Source organism: Myxine glutinosa, chromosome 1 (assembly GCF_964187855.1).
Source record: "Myxine glutinosa chromosome 1, kmMyxGlut1.1, whole genome shotgun sequence".
Classification (NCBI taxonomy): Eukaryota; Metazoa; Chordata; class Myxini; order Myxiniformes; family Myxinidae; genus Myxine; species Myxine glutinosa.
Window position 1 is genome coordinate 266,935,171 of NC_136261.1, and position 24,263 is coordinate 266,959,433.

Sequence of the window (24,263 nt, forward strand, 5' to 3'; positions counted from 1 at the left end):
ACTGACACACACACTCACGTACACTGACACACGCGTACACTGACACACACACACGCGTACACACACACACGCATACGGATACACACGCACACTCATACACACATACTGACACACACGCACACACACACACACATACTGACGCACACTCACACTGGCACACGCACTAGCACACGCACACCCACACACTGACACGCACACACGTACACTGAAACACACGTACACTGAAACACACATACACTGACACACACGTACACTGACACACACGTACACTGAAGCACACACGTACACTGACGCGCACACGCGCACTGATACGCACGCGCACTGACGCGCGCGCACTGACACGCACATCATACACACATGCACATACATACACACACTGACACACACTGACACACACATATACTGACGAGACGTACACTTAACAGCCACTGAGCATGGGGGAAGTGCTGCCATTTCCCTGTGTACTCTGGGTACCAGTGATGTCATAGCAATGGTGCCGTTTTTATCACCACACTCGGGGCATTTCCTCCTCCCCATGGATGCCAGCCGATAGGGATTGTCCTTGTTGCATCCCTTTAAATGCTGAACATGAAGGAAGGAAGTACCATTTTCCATTTTTTTTTAAAGCCGTTGACATGTCTCAAACTGGTCCATTCCCGATGGGTGTTTTTTAGGAGACACCACATCCTTACTGGATGACCATTGGCTCCCTTCGGGGCCTCATCCACCCTTTGACAGGTGCTGTGTTTGGTCCTGTCAGGGTGTCACAGTCACCTTCCCCACTATCAAAGCCAGTGATGGGTGTAGGTTTAGTCACCGAAAACTCGATCATGCGGCAGGTAGCACTGGGTTACATGTTACCAGTGGCAGTTCCAAAAGACTGACCTGACACTAAGTCATTCCATGTAAGTGCTGCTTCATCGGGATGACGAATACCGCACCTTAGGTGTCAGAGGTAATGATCGAAAGAAAGACATGTTGCTGAAGGCACTGGTATCTTTGTCTGACTGATATACCATGCTAAGACAAATATTTGTACCCTCAATCTTGAAGACTGTGCAGTTTTCTGATAATGTAGGTTTATTTTCCCTTCCAGGAAGCTACTTTTGTTATGACATACCAGCTGCTCTCCAAACACAAATAAAACAGGTCTGTATGCATTTATATGGTTGATTTGAAGAGGTATCTTGTCTGAATGTCTGTCTCCACCTTGTTTTCTGTTGCCAAGCCAAGACTTAATCATGCTTTGTATTTTGCAGGACATGAAGGTGAATTCTGCGCAGTTCATGCAGTTGTACGCATGGTATTCTTGGCCAAATGTCATCCTCTGCTTTATTGGAGGATTCCTCATTGACAGGATTTTTGGCATCCGGTATTCTCCACACTCCACACTCTTTTGAATCTGCTTAACTATTTCGGAAGCTTTGAGATCATTCTTCATTTGTTGATACCAGCAGAGTACCCCGCCCGATGGGCGATCTTGTTCCAAGCATGCAACACGTTCTTCTGATAGATGCCTTTAGTTGGGCGGTGTATAGGCAACTGACCATTGCCTGAATTGCTCCAGAAAAAAAACAAATAACCTGGGTTACACGCATGAAGCAAAAACATGCCTACTACTTGTAATTCAAAATGTCTCACTTCCCTGGAAAACGTGGGGACAGGAATACTATACTGTAAAGGGTGGGGCTTGTAATACCCTCTCCCACCTGGAGGCAGCACTACACGATACACATTTACATAGAGAATTTGTAACACCTCCATCATCCGCAAGACCACTGGCAAAGATGAAAACACCCCTATACACTAATTGGAGTCATGATGATCCTTTGTGTCAAGTCAGGATGTAATATGGCCAGAACTATAGGAGGAGTAGTGTGACAAACAAACACACAAACCAACGCGCCGGCTACGGCTACGACCCCAATTTTTACAAACCTTGTGGAAGTGGTTGGAGAAAGTGTTTGGTCCAAGTCTTTCATGAATTCGCTGGTCGGGCCAGAAGATGGTAGGCATTTGTAATATAGCTCGGGTGCTGGCGATAACTTGGCGACTTCACAAAACACACCATGGCATCTGGTAGATGGATAGGTCCACCAAAAACCGGTGTTGGCAGATGGGTCGTCAGGCTTAACGTCCTGTCAATGATTGATACCTCGCCATGCATGTGAAACACCAGGGTGACAGCTTGTAGCTGGGTTGAGATTCAAACCCAGGCTATACATTTCACATTATTATTACCTTGCGCCCGCGGAGCGAAAAGCAGGGTTAGGCATTCAGTTGCGTACGTGTGGCGTACGTGCGTGTCTGCATTTTAAAAATTCATTTTCTCGGCAACCGTTGGTCCGACTGACACGAAATTTTACCATAAGAGCGCCTCCGCCTGTAGAATTTTTTTATTCATAATTATGGCATCATACGTCACATGGTATGGAAGCCATCTTGGAAAAACGTTGCACTTCTATGTCTCCCAAACCGCTCAATGGGAAAAAGTTGAAACAACTCATTTTCAAGTACTCACCATGGGGAATAAGATATGATGATGCCTTCATTATGACGTCATAATTTGACAAGTAACAATGCTTTATCTGATCGGTATGATTTTTTTTTTCCTCTGCAACTGTTAGTCTGTCATAGGTCACGTGGTACAGGTGCCACCTCGGAAAAATCGAAAAATATTGCACCTCCATATTTCTGAAACTGCTCCATGGAAAAAATTGAAACGTGGCTCATTGTAAATAACTCCACATGGGGAATAGGTGTTGTTAACGATGACGTCATTGGTCGTAATTATGACATCATAATTTGACATCGACAATGCTTAGTCTGATCAGTTTGAAATTTATTGAGCGTGATCTATGCAACAATTATATTAGAGAATATAAATTTATGATGTAATCGCTCACGGTATCTGGCAGCCATATTGGATCAAAAAAAAAAACCAGAACAGTTGGCTCGCACCATAGTTGGCTTCCAATAAGCTGGCACTCATTTTGCTGACATCGGAAGGATGACAGGCTGAGTCTCGGAAGGATGATCTGGTGTTGTTTAATCGCACGGCAGGGGCTTGAACTCCAGATCCTAAGAATTCAAGGCAGCCACCTTAACTGTTAAGCCAACCCCAGGCATAGATGGTTCAAAGAGAGTGTGCATATATCTAGACTATCCTGCCAGCCTTCTCCACTGATTGGCAGAGTTTGGATTCCAATGGCTGATCATTCTTTGTTGTTCGATTATGATGTCCCATGGCCACGTAGCTTGCGAGTCCATTGTTAACCTCAATCTTTCCCAAAGGGACGCAAGTGGCCATTGTAATCAGTGTAAGAGTTCACATTCAGGTCTACTCTAATATAGATCGTTCTCGTGTCAATGTAATCTCTATACTCTAGCGATATATATAGTATATTTCTTCATCTGTGGCCACAGCAAATTGTTTCAAGATAACATTTGCCGCATTTCTCTAAACCTTGCAGCACACCTTATAATATGGGCTAATTTACATCTGAAGTGCACTGCAAGATCTACTGGCTCGTCTGCCCTTCTTGAGTGCCCTTGGGCACAGTTTAACAAAATTGTCTAATTTAACCATCATTTAATTTTGTATCTTGAATGTTGATCATGTCGAAGTTCGTTACTGAGGGTGTTTGTCCACACCAATAATGATTAGACAGATACACTTTTACTATATATGAACCATTACCATCATAATTTTAAATGTATTTATTGGGGGTTTATTGACCTCGCATAGTGATGTGTTCCTTCGAAGAGTAGGCAGCTATTGCCGGCAGCATGGCCAAAATCAAAATTCCTGCCCTAACCAGTAGAGGGCAAAACCAGAAAAAGGGTACAGCAGTGGCACAGCCATGCCCTCAGCCAATGATGCTACCCCTGACCCTTGTGCTGCATACAAACGAAAAACTGCTGTGACTTGTCTTGCTGGGTTCTCAGATCGACTGTAATCTCTATATACCCCGGTGAGGCTCAGCATTGTTAAATGCTCCGACTTGGTGCCAATCGGAATTGGTTTTGGCAGCCAGTGTTATTTTCTCAAGTTTCACCCACACTTGCAATTGTGGCTTTTGGTGGAGCCAAATTTGCTTTGGATCTTTTGACAAAATGGGCAAATCAATATAAAGTACAGGATTCAAAGTTGTGCCTTCCAGGTGTGGGGAAAGTTTTCGAATCGCCAGTTTGATGTGTACTTATTGACCGATTTAATAGATATTTTTGAGCATTACGACTGTGTTTATGACCATACTACTTGATGTTTGTGGATTAGTGACCAAAAAAGTGACTTCTTACCATGACCTATTTGTAGGTTGGGCACCATCATCTTCAGCTGCTTTGTCGTCGTGGGCCAGGTGAGCTAATTGCACCTCCAGTTTTTTTTTTTCTTGCACCTTTTAATTCAGAATACAATGGTGATCTGCTTATGTTGTGTCCATGAGGTAGAACTAACTGTATCTTGATGGTTTTGTGATGCTGGTGGCATTTTGTATCATGCTGCTCTGATTGTTCATCAATTAATTATATGGCAGGGCTCATATGGGTCATTAATAAATCCTGGAAAGTCATGGAATTTCACTGATGGTCATGGAAAATCCTAGGATTTGAGAGCGAGTTTGTTTTCTGTTGTTGTCAGACTAAAACAAATGTGTAGAAACGAGTTACGTTCCCGAGAATTGTTTGTCTTTTGCTCCTTACTCGGAACACAATTTCCCATTGACACAATGTGAAACTGCAGTTCAGGACAGCTCACCCAATGTGCTCACAGAACGACACCAGCATTTCTCTTGCAGTAAAATGATCTGTCTCTCTGCTAAAGCACCCTCTGTTTCGGGGATGTTCCCGTTTCTCGATCAGAGTTGTAAAATGACAATGCAATTTGTTAAATGTTACTTCACCACGTACATTTCATTACGTACACATCTCAAATCTGCAGCTCAGGACAACTCGACCAATGATCCTCGTCTATGGCAAGGTTTTGATATCTGGCCTGCTTTGCTCCTTACAGGACTTCTGCATCCAGCCCACCACATTGTCATGTTAACAGTTACCTAATCTGTTATTCACCTGAAGCAGAATCAGGATAGTGGTCAAATTGACATCCTTGACTACAATTTGTGTAATCCTGCTGATGTGTTTTGAGGTAGGGGTGAGTAACATATGCCTGTGTGGATTCAAGGAAAATCGGTCGAAGGTCATGGAAAGTCATGGAATTTGAGATACCCAAAAGGGTATGAACCCTAAATGGTCACTTTATTGTCACGTTCAGGGATTCATTTATTCTTAATGCAAAGTTTGAAGCTAGTAGAATATCCGAGTCACATTTGTGTAAATTCGAGCTTGTGGATGAGTCATGTGTTGAGCAAAACAGATGCCAAGTGCTGTCTCCCAAGCCAACTCTCCCAAGATTCTTGTAGCAAGTGCAACTCCATTAGCTATGGTTCAGATGAGTGACGTTTTTGGTAAAATAATGCTACCCAGATACTATTGCAGAATCATACGTAATAGTGAATCGACAGGATGTTCGAACACACATGTGTACATGCACACACCAGATTTTGGTAATGTGTGTTTTGAAAGCCAAAGCAATGTGTAAATGTAAAGAGACGAGACGGCCCATTACGGGTAACACCTGCAAACCTACTCACTTTGATCAACTCATTCAACAACTCTTCTCCCATTCCCCTCTATACTTTTCCCTCAAAGCTTCATCCAGTCCCACTTATTCCCCTTATCTCACTGTCATCTTTACACCTTCAAATACTAACACTTACCCCAATCACCTAATTCCCTTAACTCCTTCACCCACTCCCCTCTATCCTTTATTGAGATCCTTTACCCCTTCCTTCACAAACTCCCTCACTCTCTTCAATCCCACTCCTCCCTCCAGGTCTTTAAAACAGCTGTTCACCACCATCTCTTATCTTCCCCCATCCAAAACCTTGATCTTTTCTACCCCCGCTAATTTCACCCCAAATCCACTTTTTTGAAATACCAACTTCTGTCCTGGAAGTCCTTGGTGTCCTTGTGTTTTATACGTCTCCCACCCCCCCCCCCTCCCACGCCTCCTCCCCCCAAGCCCTCTCCCTCCCACACATCTCCCTGCTCTCAAATGTTATGTTTGTGTGCTTCCCCTTCTCTCCCCATCTTGTCTTCCGCTCCCTCTTTTTATATATTTTGTTTGTCTGGTTGATTTGTTTGTGAAATAAATGTTAGCTCTTTCACGAGCCTCGATTCAGTATACAAAATTCATGTTTTCCCATACCTTTTCCCCTACTTCCTCCTTAACCCACTTCCTCCTCTATCGATTTATGTACTCTCTTTACTTATTCACCCACTCCCTGAAATTGTCTGGGGCTTCCCTGAGTCACCCTCAAATTTTGCTTTCATTTTTGATGAGAGAGAGTGTTCGCTCACCACTCTGGCTTTTTATAAACCACAGAGACGGGGCGTGGTCATAGCTCTTGGCATTGCTCATCGGCCCGGCAGTGTTGCTTCTTCATTTTCTTTTGTGTGGTCATAGCTTTGGAGGCCAACCAAGCCACATCCCCCTCGTGAGCAGCGTTGACGTCTGTTAGTAGTAACGTGCAGAGTTAATGTCTCCGTCAGTAGTAGCGTGCAGCATTAATCATCTTAGTGTCTTTTAATTTGGGATTTTTCGAAAGGGAAGGATGGAATCTATTTAATTTGATGGTTATTTATGTTTCACATGCTGAAGGTTCTGCTCGCCCATTTGCAGTTAACAGTGTGTTTTCGGAGGTGTTGGCAGGATGGTGATTTGAAGTTGGCAGGATGAAGTGTTTGGATATTTGAGTTGATTTTTAAAGTAGGGGGGTGGGGGGGAGCTTCCAGTGGGGGTTATGGGGAATAGCAGTTTGGAAGTGAAAGGGCTGAGGGGTTGGTGATTGACTGGAAGGTGGATACAAAGGAGGAAAAATCACACCGGGGATGAAACATGCTAATCTCACAACGCATCTCCCCCCAGCACCTTCCCACCCCCTTCTCCCCCCTCCCCCTACTCCGATGCTCTGCACATGGGGCAGGGACCTATGTGCGTACACAGACTAACAAAATAACTACTTCAGGGTTTCCCTATGTGTTCATGGATGCTCTTCCCAGGGTCCATTCCCACATCCATAACAATACATTTGAGGAAGCAGCTCGGGGGGAAAAGGGATGGTAAGTTTGGAAGAAAGGGGAATATATATATATATCATCATCATCATCTTCCTCCTCCTTTTCTAATTTCCAATACATTTTTTTTCTTCCCCCCTGCCAAAGCATAAAGTAACTGGAATGGCACTTGGTAGAGTGCTTACTTCTGCCAAGCTGAACAGTTTACATTTTGTATCCCACTGATGGGCTGGATCTGCATTCGGACCTCAACCAAAATCGAATCACTTGTTTTTGTCCCCTACCCAAGCCATCCACCTAGATTTGTCATAATCCATCCACAACTGTTTCATATGCCTACGCTGTATATCGGTTTTGATCTCATCTCTCATTGGTGAAGAATCGCTTTAGAATTATCATATCTGGATCCTCACCAAAATCGAATCAATATGTCCTTGTGAAGTTACGACCCCTCCTGGGCGCAACCGACACAATCTCGGTCTTCGAGGCCGGCCGATAGGCCCGGTTGACACCCAACCTGTCCACCCAGTTTAGTCCGAATCCATCAATAACTATTTGAGATATCCTGCAAACAGACAGGGGTAAAAACAACCTCCATCCACCTTCGCTGGTGGGTTATGCGGTTCAAAAGGCAAAGTCTCTTTTTCTTGTTCACCTTGGGTGGCGGAGTTCGCAAATGGTCGTCATTTTCTGTAGTTTCCCCTGGTCACATTGGACTGGATTCTTGGTTCCATTGAAGATGCTCGAACCTTTTTCAAACTTCTTCAAAGCTCAAACTTTTTTTTCAAAGGGAAAAACCTATTGACATTTGTAAGATGCAGAAAAAAACATTGTGTAATACTGTGCATACCTTTTACTTATTTAATAAAGCCTTTTGCACAGGTGTTATTTTCATTTGGGGCCCTTTTGAACAAATACTGGCTGATGGAGGCTGCAAGATTTGTGTTCGGGTAAGATTTGTATTGCATTGTTTGTGGTAGTTTGTTGCTCACTATTTGGGGGCATTTTTAGGGTTATTGAGATTGTCCTTGTAGGACCACAACCAAGCAAATTCTTTTGATGAGTCCAGTGCCTGTCAACAACTTATTCTCCTCTTATTGCCTCTGACCCAACCCCTCGCCCCCACTTTACTTGTAACTTCTATCTCTGCTGATGTTTGTTTGCTTGTACTTTGTCTACCTGCACCCATTCACCCTGTTTTTCATGAGCTTTGACCTCTGTATTTAAAAGTTTGAAGCATTTAGCTTGGGTGGAAGTCATCAGACTACTATGTTGGCCTTGAATGGAGTGCCATTTTACTCTGACTTCATACCATTCTAGGATTGGTGGTGAGTCGTTGGCTGTGGCTCAGAACACCTATGCAGTACTCTGGTTCAAAGGTCGTGAACTCAATCTGGTCTTTGGACTGCAGCTGAGCATGGCACGACTGGTGAGCATGCATATGTACCACATTTGCTTATCGATGTCAAGCTCCCTGTGTGCCTGTTCTACAATACTTGGGCAAATTAGCACACAAAGTTATTAATACTAACTCTGCAGAACGACACATCACAATAGGCCTTTAATATTGAGAAGTCTTAGAGGCAGACCGTTGATGTCTTGTCTTTTTCTTCCTCATAGGGCAGCACAGTAAATATGAACATAATGGGTCCTGTTTATGATGCAGTTGAGCGTTACATCGGAGTGGAAAGCTATTATTGCCTTGGTATCACTTTCTTCATTGGTGAGTCAAAACCAGTAAAGTGGGTTTTTAACTTATGTGCAATTGTTCGTTTTTTTTGGTGGAAGTTGAGTTCATTTTCCAGTTTTCCCTACATTGTTCAAACTGTATTGCAAAAAAAAAAAAAAAAAAAAATCACTTGCATGGATTTTAAATATGATTGGGTCAGTGGGTGGATTATTTATTTTGGTAGGCCACAAGGCAGGCTCCCACCCCTTGAAGATATAATTTATTCCATGCTTCTCTTTATTTTTGCTGCGTTCTTGTTATTCTGGTTCTGCTTGATTGGAGGGACATTGGCCAAAGGTTAAACTAATGTTGGAAGTGCTCCTGTTCCATGTCAGATGCTTAATGCAAGAATTAAGAGAATGGAATATCTGGGTAGGGGGTAGAAGAAGGCTGATGGAGAAAGGGAGGAAGGGATGGGGGTGGGAGGAGGGAGTGAAGGACAAAAACGGTGCTCAGGTGAACAGAAAAGGTAGGAGAGAAAGGACCGTGTGTGTGCAGGATGCTTAAAAAAATTTTTTGTTGGTGTCCCGACCGTAACTATTGCTGCGTTTTTGTCTGAGGAAGAAGTGCTGAAATCGATCTAAACGAGTTCTTCCCAACATCGACGTTCCTTTCACATTTCTTTCTACTTTTTCCTGTTTCTCTTTATTCATTCTAATTCTTGCTTTTTCTCTATTCCTCTTTCTTTATCTATCTGCCTTAGGATAAGTTAATTATTGCAGAACATTCTCTGCAAGATTCATTTGGCTGTACCTGAATGGGTTTGATGGTAGAGGAGTAGCGGCTGAAACCTAAATGCTATCCAGGTTCCTCCTGATGACTCAATCTTTGCTCTTTACTTCTTCTGGTTCCTTCTGATGACTCCAATGTAGTATTTGGTTTTCCATTTCATTAGGAACGAGATGGTCGCAATTGTCCAAGAATGCTTTTGTATTGGAAAAGTGTTTCTTGGACTATCGCATCTTGTTCTGAAAAATGTTAAACACCTTTTACCTCCAGAGGACAAAGTAGGGATAATACCTCATGGGTATGGTCAGATGCTAAGCTACCCCTTTTCACATACTTCCTTGCTTGAATCTTGGGGAGTTTATTTTATCTCGTTACTTGGTAGTTTACTTGTTCAAACTGCAAAATTAGCCCCACTGGATCATGTCTCGCTAAGCTGTTGTTTTCCTCCAGGGGGTGTGACTTGCTTGTTTTCACTCGCCTGTGGCCTTATCTTGGGATACTTGGATAAACGTGCTGAGCGCATTTTGCACAGGAAGTCTCATGGCACGGGTGAGTTGTGCACAAAAATATCTGATTAACTCCAAGCTACATATTTATTTACATCTTGGACATGTATACAGCATTGATTTTTGGGACTGTGGTGGGATACCAATGTTCCAGCTGGATTGTTTGATGAGCATTCCCATGAGTGGGTAGATATCGGCATTCTGGCACAGAAGTGTGGTCTGCTAATTAACTGATACTAGGGCATGCCCGTACTATATATAAGCTAGGACGTGCCCGTACGTGGGTGCCCGTTCCTTGCCAAAAAAAAAAAAAAAAAAAAATTTGTGTAGGGGTGTGTGTGTGTAAACATCCTAGGGCGTGCCCGTACGTGGGTGCAAAAAAACATGCGTGCAAACAACAACAACAAAAAAAAACTTTGAAACCACGTGGCAGTAACGACCACAGAACCCCCCCCTCTATTTACATGAATGGTTTGGTCCATTCGCAACGACCACAGAACCCCCCCCTCTATTTACATGAAATGGTTTGGTCCAAAGCGAACGGCTTGCGGTGTTTGGTAAAGAAATCGCCATAGCTCGGTAAGTACTTGTCCGATTAATTTCAAACCTTGAAAAGGCACATCCTCGGGTCCCCAGCAATATACCTGGCAAGTTTCAAGTATATCGGACCGGTAGTTGTCGAGAAACAGCGGTCACAGACAAACATACACACATACACACATACACACATACAAACACACATACACACATACACACAGAGATTAATGGAATTATAGATAGATGGGGGGTTTTTTTTTTTGCAAGGCCGTCGTCCACACGCAATTTATAACAGGAAGTTTGAAATACCATGGCACTCTTTGAAAATAAATGTCTGCATCAGCACGATGTATAGCTTTAGTACACTCCAGTGTAGCTTTGGCTGTGTGCTGTGGGAATATAAATATAAAACTATCGACCAATTTTTAGACACCGTAATGCTCTAAAATTACTTTTAAACTTCGTTGACGTTTACTGGACGATGTGTTGGAACAAGTGTTATTTTTTCCTGTCCAGAGAAAGTGATAAAGCTCAGCGATGTGAGGTACTTTCCTTTGTCTCTATGGATGATCGTCATGGTGTGCGTGTTCTACTACGTTGCCGTCTTCCCCTTCATTGGACTGGGAAAGTATGACGCTACGCAGCCATACCTATTTGCCTTCTCTATTCGCCAAGTCTTTCTTTCATTTTAAAATATTAATACAGGTCCATGTTTGTTTTGTTTGCTCACATGTTTGAATTGTTCTTTAGGGTTTTCTTTGAGGAAAAGTTTGATTTTTCTCCAACACACGCAAGTGCTGTGAACAGGTATGGTTGGAGAATCCGTTTTGAAAAAATGTGCTCATCCTCTCTTTCATCGCTGTTGTATTAAAGCAGGTTTTTGGGGATGGTGTGTGTTCCAGCATCGTGTACATATTATCTGCTCCATTGTCACCCTTCTTCGGCTTGATTGTGGACCTCGTAGGCAAAAACCTGATGTGGGTCCTTCTTGCTGTAAGCACTACCCTTGGGAGCCACTGCCTGCTTGCCTTCACCTTCTGGAATCCCTGGATTGCCATGGTAATGTAGTTTTACTTTTATAATAACACTGGCCAACAAGTCTTTTTCATCAGATATAATTATAGGTGGGCTATAGAGTTCTTGGGATGCTGATTCTAAATCTGTTTTTGGCTTTCCTCTTCCACGTAGAAGTGTTCGTGATATTTGAAAGGTTATTGCCATGGTCCAGCAAAGTGTGTTTACATCTTTGATGAGAAAAAAGTTTGGTTTTGTGGACCAGTGTAATTGAGTCCCTGCAAAGTAAAACGAGGTACCCCAAATCAGGATAAAATTGAGTTTAGTGCGCTCAACGTCATAATCACGCATGTATAATACGCAGGGCACTATTCAGATAAAATTCTCAGGAAACTACCAGATTATATGTATAATCCGCACCCTAAAAATAAATTCCACCTCAGGATTGGAAATCGAGTCAACTCAAAATCAATGTTTTGCCAATCGATGGAGAGTCATTACCCCGTGCTGGCGAAGCGAAAATCAGGAGGATAAGGCATTCCGGTTGCGTCCGTGCGTGTGGCGTGTCTGCATTTTTATAATTCATTTTCTCAGCAGCCGTTGGTCCGATTGACACGAAATTTTACCATAGGAGCGCCTCCACCTGTAGAAGTTTTTATTCATAACTATGGCATCATAGGTCACGTGGTACGAATACCATCTTGGAAAAACGTTACACCTCTACATCTCTGAAACCGCTCAATGGAAAAAATTTAAACATAGCTCATTGTAAAGAACTCGCATGGGGAATAAGTGTTTAACGATGATGTCATTGGTGCCGTAATTGTCATAATTCGACAGGGACAACGCTTAGTCTGATCAGTTTAAAATTTATTGAGCATGATCTACACAACAATTATATTGGAGTATATAAATTTATGATGTCATCGGTCACATGGTCTGGCCTCCATATTGGATCAAAAAACAAACAAACAAAAAAAACCTTAAAAAAACAGAAGAGTTGGTTCGCACCAAGTTGACTGAGCAGGGTAAGTATTCTATGAATACCATCTAGTTTTCGATGGTGTTTAATCCAGCATAACAGATGACTTCAAACTTGTATGAAACATAATATGATGAATGTTGTGGCACGTTGAATGTCCCTAACAACTCTTACCGAGTGATATGTGACATCTAACAGATGAGCACAGTAAGAACTCGTTCGTAACCCTCAATTCTTTAGCGAGTCATTAGCTTCTGGTAATTCCCAACCTTTTGATTGTGCTGCACTGCGCGTGTTCATTCCCAAGCTTGTTTTTCTGCTATGGCGGTGTATATTTTTTAGAAATTCAGATAAAATGTTTTAAAAGCAAACATATATTATAACCTAACAATTTAAATTGATCTATCGTTCAATTTCTTTTCATTTTTTTTTATTTTTGGTAAGTTTGTTCAATTTCATTTGTCTCGATTGCAGCAGACTCTCTCATAAAATATAATCAGAATGTTCAATTCGTTTTTCTTGAACCTTCTTCAGCACCCACACCCCCAGTATGAGAACCATTGCATTAGGTCATACATAGCTGTGGCTCACCCTTCTTTTATTTTATCTCGCCAACACTTTTTGGGAAACATTCATGCAAGGTAGTTGTCGTGTCCTGTCTGGTATATTTGATCTATTTGGCTTAATTGTACTCGTACTTTGTTACAGTTGATGATGAGTGATGATAACAGACGAAAGACGCTATTGTGTGATGAGCTAAAAGGTGGCCACTATGCACTCGGTACCTTATCTAAATTTTTGAGTACATGTTACCTTATCTTTCTTTGTACATGTTCATGAGTTGTACATGAGTACATGTTCTGTTGTACTTTGTTGTACTTCATGTTGTACTTTGTACATGAGTACATGTTCTTTCTGTCTTCTACCGACTCCTCTCCGGCCTTGCTCCCCCAGCTCTCTGTGCTCTGTCCCCCAAATATTCCTACAGGTCGCACAAGATCTGCCAGCAACCCTCTGATGGTTAAACTGCCGAAATCTCGGCTCTCTGCTCACCTTCACTCTTTCATTCCTCTTTTCTCCCGCCTCTGGAACAAACTCCCTCACTCCCTTCAATCCCACTCCTCCCTCCAGGTCTTTAAAACAGCTGTTCACCACCATCTCTTATCTTCCCCCATCCAAAACCTTGATCTTTTCTACCCCCGCTAATTCACCCCAGATCCACCTTGTTTGAAATTCCAACTTCTTTCCTGGAAGTCCTGGCAGTGTCCATATGTTTTATACCTCTCCCACCCTCCCCCCTTCCCATGCGCCCCCCCCCCAAAGCCCTCTCCCTCCCACAGTTCTCTCGATGTCTCCATGTCTCTCGGTCCCTGCTCTCAAATGTTGTTTGTGTCCTTCCCCCTCTCTCCCCATCTTGTCTACCGCTCCCGATGTTATTTGTTTTATGTGTCTGTTTGTCTTTCTGTGTGAATAATGTTCGCTCTTTCACGAGCCTCGATCTTGTATACAAAAAAAAAAAAAAAAAAAAAAAAAATCCTTATTAATGGTACCTTATCTATGCTATGAATGTCAAGCTTGGCCAGCCAGATTGAGAGAAGCTGTGCAGAGTCACATGCTCTGCTGATCCTGACTTGTGAAGCATGTGCAAGGACCCTTGTGAATCGTGAGCATTCCATATGGCATGCCTGATAATATTAACCTCACTTCCACTCCTACACCCCACCCCATACCCTCTCCCCCAGTGAATTTAAGTAGACTAGTACATCCACTCTAGTGATTGACTCGTACACACGGAAGTGGCAGGAAGAATGAATGAATGAATGATCGTTTTAAGGCCATTTTCCCCGCTAGAGCAGGGGTTAGCCTTGCGGGCCCCATGACAATCATGGTTCCCTGTTTGAGGCAATGTTTTTATGGCCGGATGCCCTTCCTGACGCCAACCCTTGGTCACGCTCTTACGATGCGCAGGGATACGGTGTACCTATTCTAAACCGGGGTACACACCCTGATCATTCATCCCAGCAAGCTGGTACTCAATTTGCCGACCTCGGAAGGATGGCAGGCTGAGTCAACCCCCCTGGCGTTAATTCAGCGATCGATCGGGATTCGAACCCAGGATCCTAGGATCCCAAGCCGGCACCCCAACCGCTAAGCCAACACCAGGCACCAGGCAACACCAGGCACGGAAGTGGCAGGAAGGTTCATGTTATTTATCAGGAAGGTTATCCTCTGTGGGGTATATAGATTGCAGTAGATCTATGCTCAGGGCCGTTCGTCTGAGGTGGACATGATCAGTATAGAATGCCTTATGGATGTCGGGATTCCTCCAAATTTCTTTCGTTTTAATGTTAGACGGCATTATCGACTGTTTCAAAAGGTAAATTTACGTTTTTATGGTTTAATATTTTTTAAACTTCTGGTTAAATACTGATAATATTAACCTCACTTCCACTCCTACACCCCACCCCATACCCTCTCCCCCAGTGAATTTAAGTAGACTAGTACATCCACTCTAGTGATTGACTCGTACACACGGAATACGCCATTCTAGTGATTTGCTCCCACAAAACAGCACGATAAGCTATTTATACACATCAACACGGTGTTTGGTCAAGGAGGAAAAAATCCCTTGAGCGGGGATATTATTAGTATTAATATTGTTTTGTATTAACATTAATATTATGGTACTAGCCGAAACCCGTGGAACATCCACGGAAGGGAGGATGTGGTGTATGGATAGAGTGTACCATTATGGATGGCATAGGGGATTTGCTTGTCCGAGTAAGAGTTAGGAAGAAAGATGAGAATGAAGAGTGCGTATATGAACAACGATCGCCGACACCGGCACAAATGCATGCTCTGGATTGTCCACTCAGTGGACGGCTTGCTTTCACCTTCGCCTGTCCAATCAGCGGACGGCTTGCTTCGCCTTCGCCCAGCAGACGCCAATACGATGGCGTCGTAAGATGGCGTCGTATCGGCAGTTAATCGGATGCTTTTGGGCCCCAACGTCGGCTAATTCAGATTTTTCGAGTATGTCTGTACGTGATAAACAAAGAGTGCGGTTCGTAGATCGTAAATCCATTCGTGCCGTGGGCATCGGGTCACTGGGTGCGGCGTAAAAGGGATAACAAAGTCAAGTCCTTACGCTATTATTATATAGATTATCATTATTATTGTTATTACCCTCACCTGAGGAGAGGGTATTGCATTTGAGTCCGTTTGTTTATCTGTCTGTTTGTCCGCACAGAATAAATATGATTTTCTCTGCAACCGTTGGTCCGATTGACAGGAAATTTTCACCATCGGTGCATCTCCACCTGTATAAATGTTTAATGATAATTATGACATCATAGGTCACGTGGTTTGGCCGCCATCTTTGCAAAATCGAAAACATTTGCACCTCCATCTCTGAAAGTGCTGCATAGAAAAAATTGAGACATGGCTCATTGTAAAGAACTCTCCATGTGGAATAACATCTGTTAATGATGTCATCGGTGCCTCCATTATGACGTCATAATTCGACAAGTACCAAACTTCATCCGATCAAGATGAAATTTCTTGAGTGCAATGTCGGCATAAACTGGTGGAGAAAAAAAAAAAAGATGACATCGGTCACGTGGTTCAGCCACCATCTTGGAAAAACCGAAAAACTTTGCACCTCTCTCTCCGAAAGTCCTGAATAGAAAAAATTGAGACATGGCTCATTGTAAAGAACTCTCCACGGGGATTAAAATATTAATGATGTCATAGATGCCTCCATTATGACATCATAATTCGACAAGTACAAAACTTCATCCGATCAAGATGAAATTTCTTGAGCATAATCGAGGAATAAATTAGTGGAGGGAAAAAAACGTCATCGGTCACGTGGTTCGGCCGCCATATTTGTTTTAACACAAAAGCCTTAAAAACCACTGAAAACACGTCCTGGCAAGGGTCTGCAATCTCCGATTGCTCTTTATTGTTACTTTTGTTGTTGGAAGCGGCTTTGGAAAAACGCCACGGTAAAGCTATCTTAACGTGGATATACACCTCAACACGCAAATCCCCTTGGTGGGGACACCCACCCCTTCCCCCCCCCCTTCCTTTAGATAAATCGCTACAACCTCAGTTGTCAGTCAGTCAGTCTGGCAGACAGACACCAAATTGCGTGTTTTAGTCTGATAAACTGTTGATCAAATTGATATTGTGTCGATGCAGCACAGGCTCGATGGGCTGATTTGTCGTCCCCTCTGTCCAAGTTCCCTGTGTATCCTTACGTAAGATTCTAGGCTATGATCATGCACTCCAAGCAAATGCTACTCATGCACTTTGTAACATGGTATATTCCTGTCGTGTAGGTCATTATGGGCTGTTCCTACTCGATGCTGGCGTGCTCCCTTTGGCCGCTTGTTGCATTTGTGGTCGAGCCTCACCAACTCGGCACCGCCTATGGATGGTGAGTCCATTTTAATCATGTCCATGTTATTAAAAAATGAAATACGCTACCAACAGTCACTTTTGAGTGTTTATTTGAATCACATTGCTTACAATCTTTCTGACTCGGTGTTATTCAAAAGTGTTTTAAATCTGATCTTGTGTTCCTAAAAACTTGGGTGGAATTTCATCATGATGACCAGTTTTTCGAAAGCATGACATGAGTGTTTCTGAGAAAGGTGCACCTTTTGAGGAATATTATCTGAAGGTGAGAGCAAGTTGACATTGATTGAAGAGGAAATGATGGTAGATCAAGGCATTTAAATGTCAATGGCGCACCACGTCAAATGCCAAAAGCTTTGCTGAACTTTGGCCATACTGATTTTAGCTTTGTAGCATTGCCCCATGAAAACATTTGCTGGAACTTTTGGTGGGAAACCTGCTTGTCAGTTATGGGTTGGGAGCTGTAGTCAGAGGTTGAGAACCAGAAATGGACTGTCGGTGCCCCATACTCATACATTTCAGCCTCAATTTGCGGTTAAAAGCAAGATAGTTTGGCTCCGATTAGTGGTGTGGCCATTGATCAGAATTCGAGCCCATGAAATTGTCCATTCGGTTGGTGAGATTAATTGACTTTTCCAAGGAAACATAACATTCCAGTTTATAAAATTTACCCTCCCAATGTCATGATGTCATGTGCCAAATCATTTTGGTTGCAGTTGCTGACACGCCACTTATTTATGGGGCCATCTGTTCATCACTTCAGGAAACAATGCACCGACTTGTACAAATATACAGCCGCGCATGGATGTAATGGTCACAAAATATTATGTCACTTGGGTTGCAGTCACCATGAAGCAAAATTTCAGAAAATTGTGGAATGTTGTCATATAAATCATTGTCCTTGGAATACTGGCTTGGTGTGGGTGGGTCGTTTATTGTCCCCCGTCGCACCGCGGAGCGAAAGGGGGACTATGGTTTTCCCGTGCGTGTGTGCGTGCGTGCGTGCGTGCGTAAGCGAAGGACCGCATTCGAATTTGGTGTGTGGGTGCAACCCACGTCAAAATCCAAGATGGCCACCGCCATGTATGTCTGATGCCATGTATGTCTGAACCTTGTGAGCAGAATATCTTGAAAAATAAGCGAAGTACCAACTTCTAATTTGGTGTGTCGGTGTATCTAGGCATAAGGAAGAACGCTATTGAAAATTGGGTCGCCACGTCAAAATCCAAGATGGCCACCACCATATATATGTCTGAACCTTGTGAGTGGAATATCTTGAAAAATAAGCGAAGTACCAACTTCTAATCTGGTGTGTGGGTGTATCTAGGCACAAGGAAGAACGCTATTGAAAATTGGGTCGCCACGTCAAAATCCAAGATGGCCACCACCATATATATGTCTGAACCTTGTGAGCGGAATATCTTGAAAAATAAGCGAAGTACCAACTTCTAATCTGGTTTGTGGGTGTATCTCGGCATAAGGAAGAACGCTATTGAAAATTGGATCGCCACGTCAAAATCCAAGATGGCCGCCGCCATGTATTTCTGAACCTTGAGCTGAATATCTTGAAAAATAAGCGACGTACCAACTTCTAATCTGGTGTGTGGGTGTATCTAGGCATAAGGAAGTACCCTATTGAAAATTGGGTCGCCACGTCAAAATCCAAGATGGCCGCCGCCATGTATGTCTGAACCTTGTGAGCGGAATATCTTGAAAAATAAGCGAAGTACCAACTTTTAATCTGGTGTGTGGGTGTATCTCGGCATAAGGAAGAACCCTATTGAAAATTGGGTCGCCACGTCAAAATCCAAGATGGCCGCCACCATATATACGTATGTCTGAACCTTGTGAGTGAAATATCTTGAAAAATAAACGAACTACCAACTTCTAATCTGGTGTGTGGGTGTATCTACGCATAAGGAAGAACGCTATTGAAAATTGGGTCGCCACGTCAAAATCCAAGATGGCCACCTCCATGTATGTCTGAACCCTGTGAGCGAAATATCTTATCATAGCATGTTTTCTGCGTCTTCCACTTTGTCAACTCACATCACTTCCCCGACGGGGGACCTAGGCGTAACGCTTGTTTCTGAAGTTCCAACACCTCAAACTGACATCTGGATACTGCAATATCGATGGCAGGTGTAGGGGAGTGACACTACTTCTGCACTCTATTAGAGAAGGCAAAGAATGACGATTGTGCAAGAAGTCTGTCAAGGAAACATGCTTATTAAAAAGCTTTGTTTACTTGTGCTGTTACTGAATTCGACAAATGGTTTCTCAATATGTATAAAACAATCTATTTCCATAAACAAAGTGAGGAGGAGTGGGGGGATGAGACAGTCTCCAAAGCCAGCCGCCGATTGGGCATCCAACGTTGTACAATGTCCTTCCTTGGCACACCTGAATTCCAGGATCACTGCTCACCTCCACTAATTCTGTGGTATTTTCTCCCGCCTGTAGAACCAACTTCCACATTCTCTTCAAGCTCATTCTTCTCTCCAGGTCTTCAAGACAACTGTTCACCACCATCTCAGATCATCCCCAATCTAAAACCATGATCTTTTCTGCTGTCGTTAACCACCTCGTCCACCCAACACAAGCTCCTTCCACATTTCCAGTTTTTCCTTCCTGAGTTTGCTTCTGTATCCATGTTGACACATGGGAGTGGACCTTTCCTGCCCCTCATTCCTCCCTGCACCCATTGTTTGTCCAAGTCTCTCTCCATCTCGTCCTTCAACTCCACTGTTGGTGTTTCCTAAGCTCTCTGCGGTTCCTTTTGGCCTGCTGCATCCTGATCTGTTCAGTGTACTTCCACAAGCTTTGACTGTATACAAAATGAGGACATTAAACTGGATGGACATCCTGCCGGCAAGCATTAGTTTGTGGATGTTAAAGGTCCTACGGTGTCGTTCATGAATAGTTGGCGAGATATCACTGGCACCCCAAACAGATACCAAATTATTCCACTCAATATTGAGTATCGGAGTGGTACCCCATCCAGGTTGTAAGATCTAGTCAAATGAAATGCCTCCGCAGCCCTATGCACCGAACGGTATAAGGTGAAGAATTATTATTACTATTTTTTCATTATTATTTTGTTGCTTTTATATTGTCTGCTTTTGTCTTGTAATCCTGTTCAGAACATACTTGATTGGCTGTATAATGAAGATATGGTGGATTGTGTCATGGTAATTGCCAATATTGTGGAAATGTAACGTTCTTATTGACTTGGTGGCCGATCCCTCTCATGTGTAGCATGCAGAGTATACAGAACCTGGGATTGGCGGTCGTTTCACTAGGTTCTGGTGCTATTTTGGACATGAGTGGCTACTTCATGCTTGAACTCTTCTTCTGCGCCTGTCTTTGTGGTACAATTGCAATTCTCACCATGTACAGTGAATTTTCATCCAGTGTGTGTATAATGACAATCCTGAAGCTGCCACCTATTGTACAAAATTCTTCAAATAGCAATGGTGTGGGAACCTTAACGGTGTCCTAAGTTCTCTTGCAGGTGTTCTTCATGTACAAGTCTTGTCTGGTCTACCAGAATCATGTCTGCCAGCCAATTAGAATGATGGCTGCTTAGCAGATAGACACAAGAATATTGACTATTTTTAAAAAGTCTTGTTTTACACATAATGAGCAAATACTAACTGGCCATCCTTTGTTGCAGTTGCCCTCATCTTTGCTCTACTTCTATACCTCATTAACTTGTTTCAAGGTGAGATCAGTTGAAACTTCTAACGACGTAGAACCATAGCTCAATCATTTGCAAATATAAACATTGGTTTGGTAATGAAAGACTCGACTGGAGTGGTGGTATTACCAAGATTGATGCACTTCCCTCGCTCCTCCCCTCCCCCTCTCCCAGGAGGAAAATTGAACCTGTCCACTCGGGAACGGCGCAAACTTGAAGATCAATCGAGAAGGTTTGTCGCCACATGCTGAGATCCGTCTCGCTGTCCACTGGACGTGCATGATCGATTTTCTCTTCTGTATCATCCACGAGCAAATTGTACAAAGTTTGAGGATTGGTTTAAATTGGATCTCTGAACTTTTGTTTTGCCATTTGTAGTGGTGATTGAACTCTTCACAGAATTGAAATTTGAAAACTGGCATTCTTTTTGCTAACCAAAAAACAAGAAGACGTCATGTGGAGCACGATACTTGCAAAATCTGCCCCCCACCCCGAAGAAAAAAAAATTCCATTGACACAGCAAATTGTCCATTTCATCAAGATTAAAATTGACAATCTTGATCAAAGCTCGGGTCAACAGGAAGAACAGCGACGATTTTTCAGATGAAAAATGATTTTGTAAGGTTGACCTTGAGTTGACCTTTGACCTTTTGACTCAAAAATATTTAGTTTCCCTATGTAGTGACTCAATGTGCAAATGCTGTTCAATTTTCAAGTCAATCGGATGAAAATTGAGGATTTAAAAAACTTGGCCTATGTTGACCTTTTGGCCTATGTTGACTTCAAAAATAGTTGGTGGTTGAATTCAGTGACCAGATGTGCAAGTCCTCTTCAAATTTCAAGTCAATCGGATGAAAATTGAAGATTTTAGAAATTTGGCCTATGTTGACCTCAAATATACTTGGTGGTTGAATTCAGTGACCAGATGTGCAAGTCCTCTTCAAATTTCAAGTCAATCGGATGAAAATTGAGGATTTTAGAAATTTGGCAGAGTTGGTGACCTTTGGCCTATGTTGACCTTTTGACCCCAAAAACAATAGGCTTCTCAATTGGGACGACGTATACAACTTGGTGAAGTTTCGTGACAATCGGTTTCGAATTGTAACCTGTAGGCCGGTGACAAACAAATAGACAAACAGACAGACAGAACCACAAACGCAACCGACCAATATACTTGAAAAATCTTCGATTTTGCAAGTAATAAGACCACCAGTCCTGAAGCTCAACTGGATCAGGAGCAACAGTCGGTGACGTTATAAAATATCGAAATTTTGTTCATGCGCAGAGTCTGGTCATGTAATTGGTTGAATGGAAGGCCTCTCGATGCTGGTTACAGCGATACGTGTTTACAGGTCATGTTTTTACAGGTTACATGCCATGTTTTTGGCTGAGAGCATGGCTGTGCTGCTGATGCAACGCCCCCTGGAGGTTAGGGCAGGAACTCTTAGCGTTTAACCTGATTTCAACCTGTTGATGAGCGCATATTTTGATGTGGTCAATACAACTTCGTTAGGCATCAGATATGAAGCTTGTGGCCAAGTTTCATCAAAATCGTGTTCGGTTCAAGCGTTAATAACTGAAGTGCTTACTGACTGACTGACCTATGGACACTGCTCAGTCACATGAGCTCACCAGACTACAGTCCAGGTGACCAAAAATGTATAAAGGCAGTTGCTCATTGGCTCTTGCATTATTTCTCCCTTTGTGACGACAGCAGTAGATGTGCATAGGATATGGGATTGATAAAATTAATCAATGTAGAATAGAAAGAAAGAGAATGCGAACCAGATAATATACAAACCAAGTAGTTTATGAAACTTTAAGAATGAAGTGGAACGTTTTACTTTTTAATTTGTTAAACCTTACCCTTCCCCTTTCCTCACCCCTCCTCCGTCCAGCTAACTACTGAGGATGCTGCAAAGCACACTTTGGTATGGACAATAATACCTTTCGCACATGTTTGTTGATGGTTCAACTGCAGTGTGACATCCACTCAAGAGTGATGCAATACCATCTGGCATCAGCTTCGAAAGAAATAATCGATTCCTGATATCACTCTACCAGCAATTTTTCCAACCACTCAAGTTGGTTTCAGAGCTGGTAAAAACACTTTCCCTCGATTCAAATGCAGCTTGGTGATTCCATATAGCATTAACTCTTCCCTTTGCTCTGACCCCAACCCCTTTTATTTTCACATTGCCCTGACCCCACCCTTTTTATTTTTTACATTTTGCGCAGTTGTGATACTTTGTTTAATTTAATTTTTTTCCATTAATTGTAAGTAAACCCAGGTTGACTTTTTCAATCATTTTCTGGTAAATACTAAGCTAATGGCTGGGAATTCTGAGATGCATTTCTATTCTTGGAATTAAAAAAAAAAGAAAAAAAAGTATTTCACTTTTTTATTGTTTCAATCTGCACCCCCAGATTTAGTTATGTGCTGTGCCATACACCTCCATCATGTCAAAGCAGTCAGAACTAGAACGGCGCTCAGTAGAGAGCATACCTCCGCGAGGCTGAACAGTTTACATTTTGTATCCAATGGATAGCCCGGATCTGAACCAAAATCGAATCGGCCTTGTTCTTGTTTTTTGTTCTTGCAAAACTTTTGGGGTCCACCAACTTTTGCGGAGTAAATCCAATTTTTTACTTTTTGATTGGAAGCGCCTTTATTTCTTTAACTTAAGAAAAAAAAAAAAAAAAAAAAAAAAATATATCGATATACACTACTTGACCAAAAGTATGCGGACACCCTTTCTGATTAGTGGATTCGGCTATTTCAGTCACACCCATTGCTGACAAGTATATATAATCAAGCACACAGCCATGCAATCTCCATAGACAAACATTGGCATTAGAATGGGCCATACTGAAGAACTCAGTGACTTTCAACATGGCACCGTCATAGGATGCCGCCTTTTCAACAAGTCAGTTCGTCAAATTTCTGCCCTGCTAGAGCTGCCCCGGTCAACTGTAAGTGCTGTTATTGTGAAGTGGAAACGTCTAGGAGGAACAACAGCTCATCTGCGAAGTGGTAGGCCACACAAGCTCACAGAACGGGACCGCCGAGTGCTGAAGCGCGTAAAAAGTCTGTCCTCGGTTGCAACATTCACTACCGAGTTCCAAACTTCCTCTGGAAGCAACGTCAGCACAACAACTGTTCGTCGGGAGCTTCATGAAATGGGTTTCCATGGCTGAGCAGCTGCACACAAGCCTAAGATCACCATGCGCATTGCCAAGCGTTGGCTGGAGTGGTGTAAAGCTCGCCACCATTGGACTCTGGAGCAGTGGAAACGGGTTCTCTGGAATGATGAATCGCGCTTCACCATCTGGCAGTCCGACGGACGAATCTGGGTTCGGCGGATGCCAGGAAAACGCTGCTGCCTGAATGCATAGTGCCAACTGTAAAGTTTGGTGGAGGAGGAATAATGGTCTTGGGCTGTTTTTCATGGTTTGGGCTTGGCCACTTAGTTCCAGTGAAGGGAAATCTTAACGCTACAGCAT

The 24,263-nt window shown here is 42.9% G+C and overlaps 1 protein-coding gene across 1 annotated transcript in view; it reads left to right on the forward strand.

The window, feature by feature from the left end:
* MFSD1 (major facilitator superfamily domain containing 1) overlaps positions 1 to 23,151 on the forward strand; it is a 27,388-nt gene extending 4,237 nt beyond the window's left edge. The window contains exons 2-16 of the mRNA XM_068131555.2: positions 1,097 to 1,149; positions 1,260 to 1,372; positions 4,319 to 4,361; positions 8,023 to 8,090; positions 8,461 to 8,569; positions 8,761 to 8,863; positions 10,049 to 10,147; positions 11,158 to 11,269; positions 11,392 to 11,448; positions 11,544 to 11,700; positions 16,981 to 17,078; positions 20,318 to 20,430; positions 20,736 to 20,783; positions 20,934 to 20,991; positions 22,658 to 23,151. Of these exons, the coding sequence (XP_067987656.2) occupies positions 1,097 to 1,149; positions 1,260 to 1,372; positions 4,319 to 4,361; positions 8,023 to 8,090; positions 8,461 to 8,569; positions 8,761 to 8,863; positions 10,049 to 10,147; positions 11,158 to 11,269; positions 11,392 to 11,448; positions 11,544 to 11,700; positions 16,981 to 17,078; positions 20,318 to 20,430; positions 20,736 to 20,783; positions 20,934 to 20,991; positions 22,658 to 22,661 (1,235 nt within the window). The 3' untranslated portion in view covers positions 22,662 to 23,151. The remainder of the gene's footprint in view (positions 1 to 1,096; positions 1,150 to 1,259; positions 1,373 to 4,318; positions 4,362 to 8,022; positions 8,091 to 8,460; positions 8,570 to 8,760; positions 8,864 to 10,048; positions 10,148 to 11,157; positions 11,270 to 11,391; positions 11,449 to 11,543; positions 11,701 to 16,980; positions 17,079 to 20,317; positions 20,431 to 20,735; positions 20,784 to 20,933; positions 20,992 to 22,657) is intronic.
* The last annotated feature ends 1,112 nt before the right edge of the window (positions 23,152 to 24,263 follow it).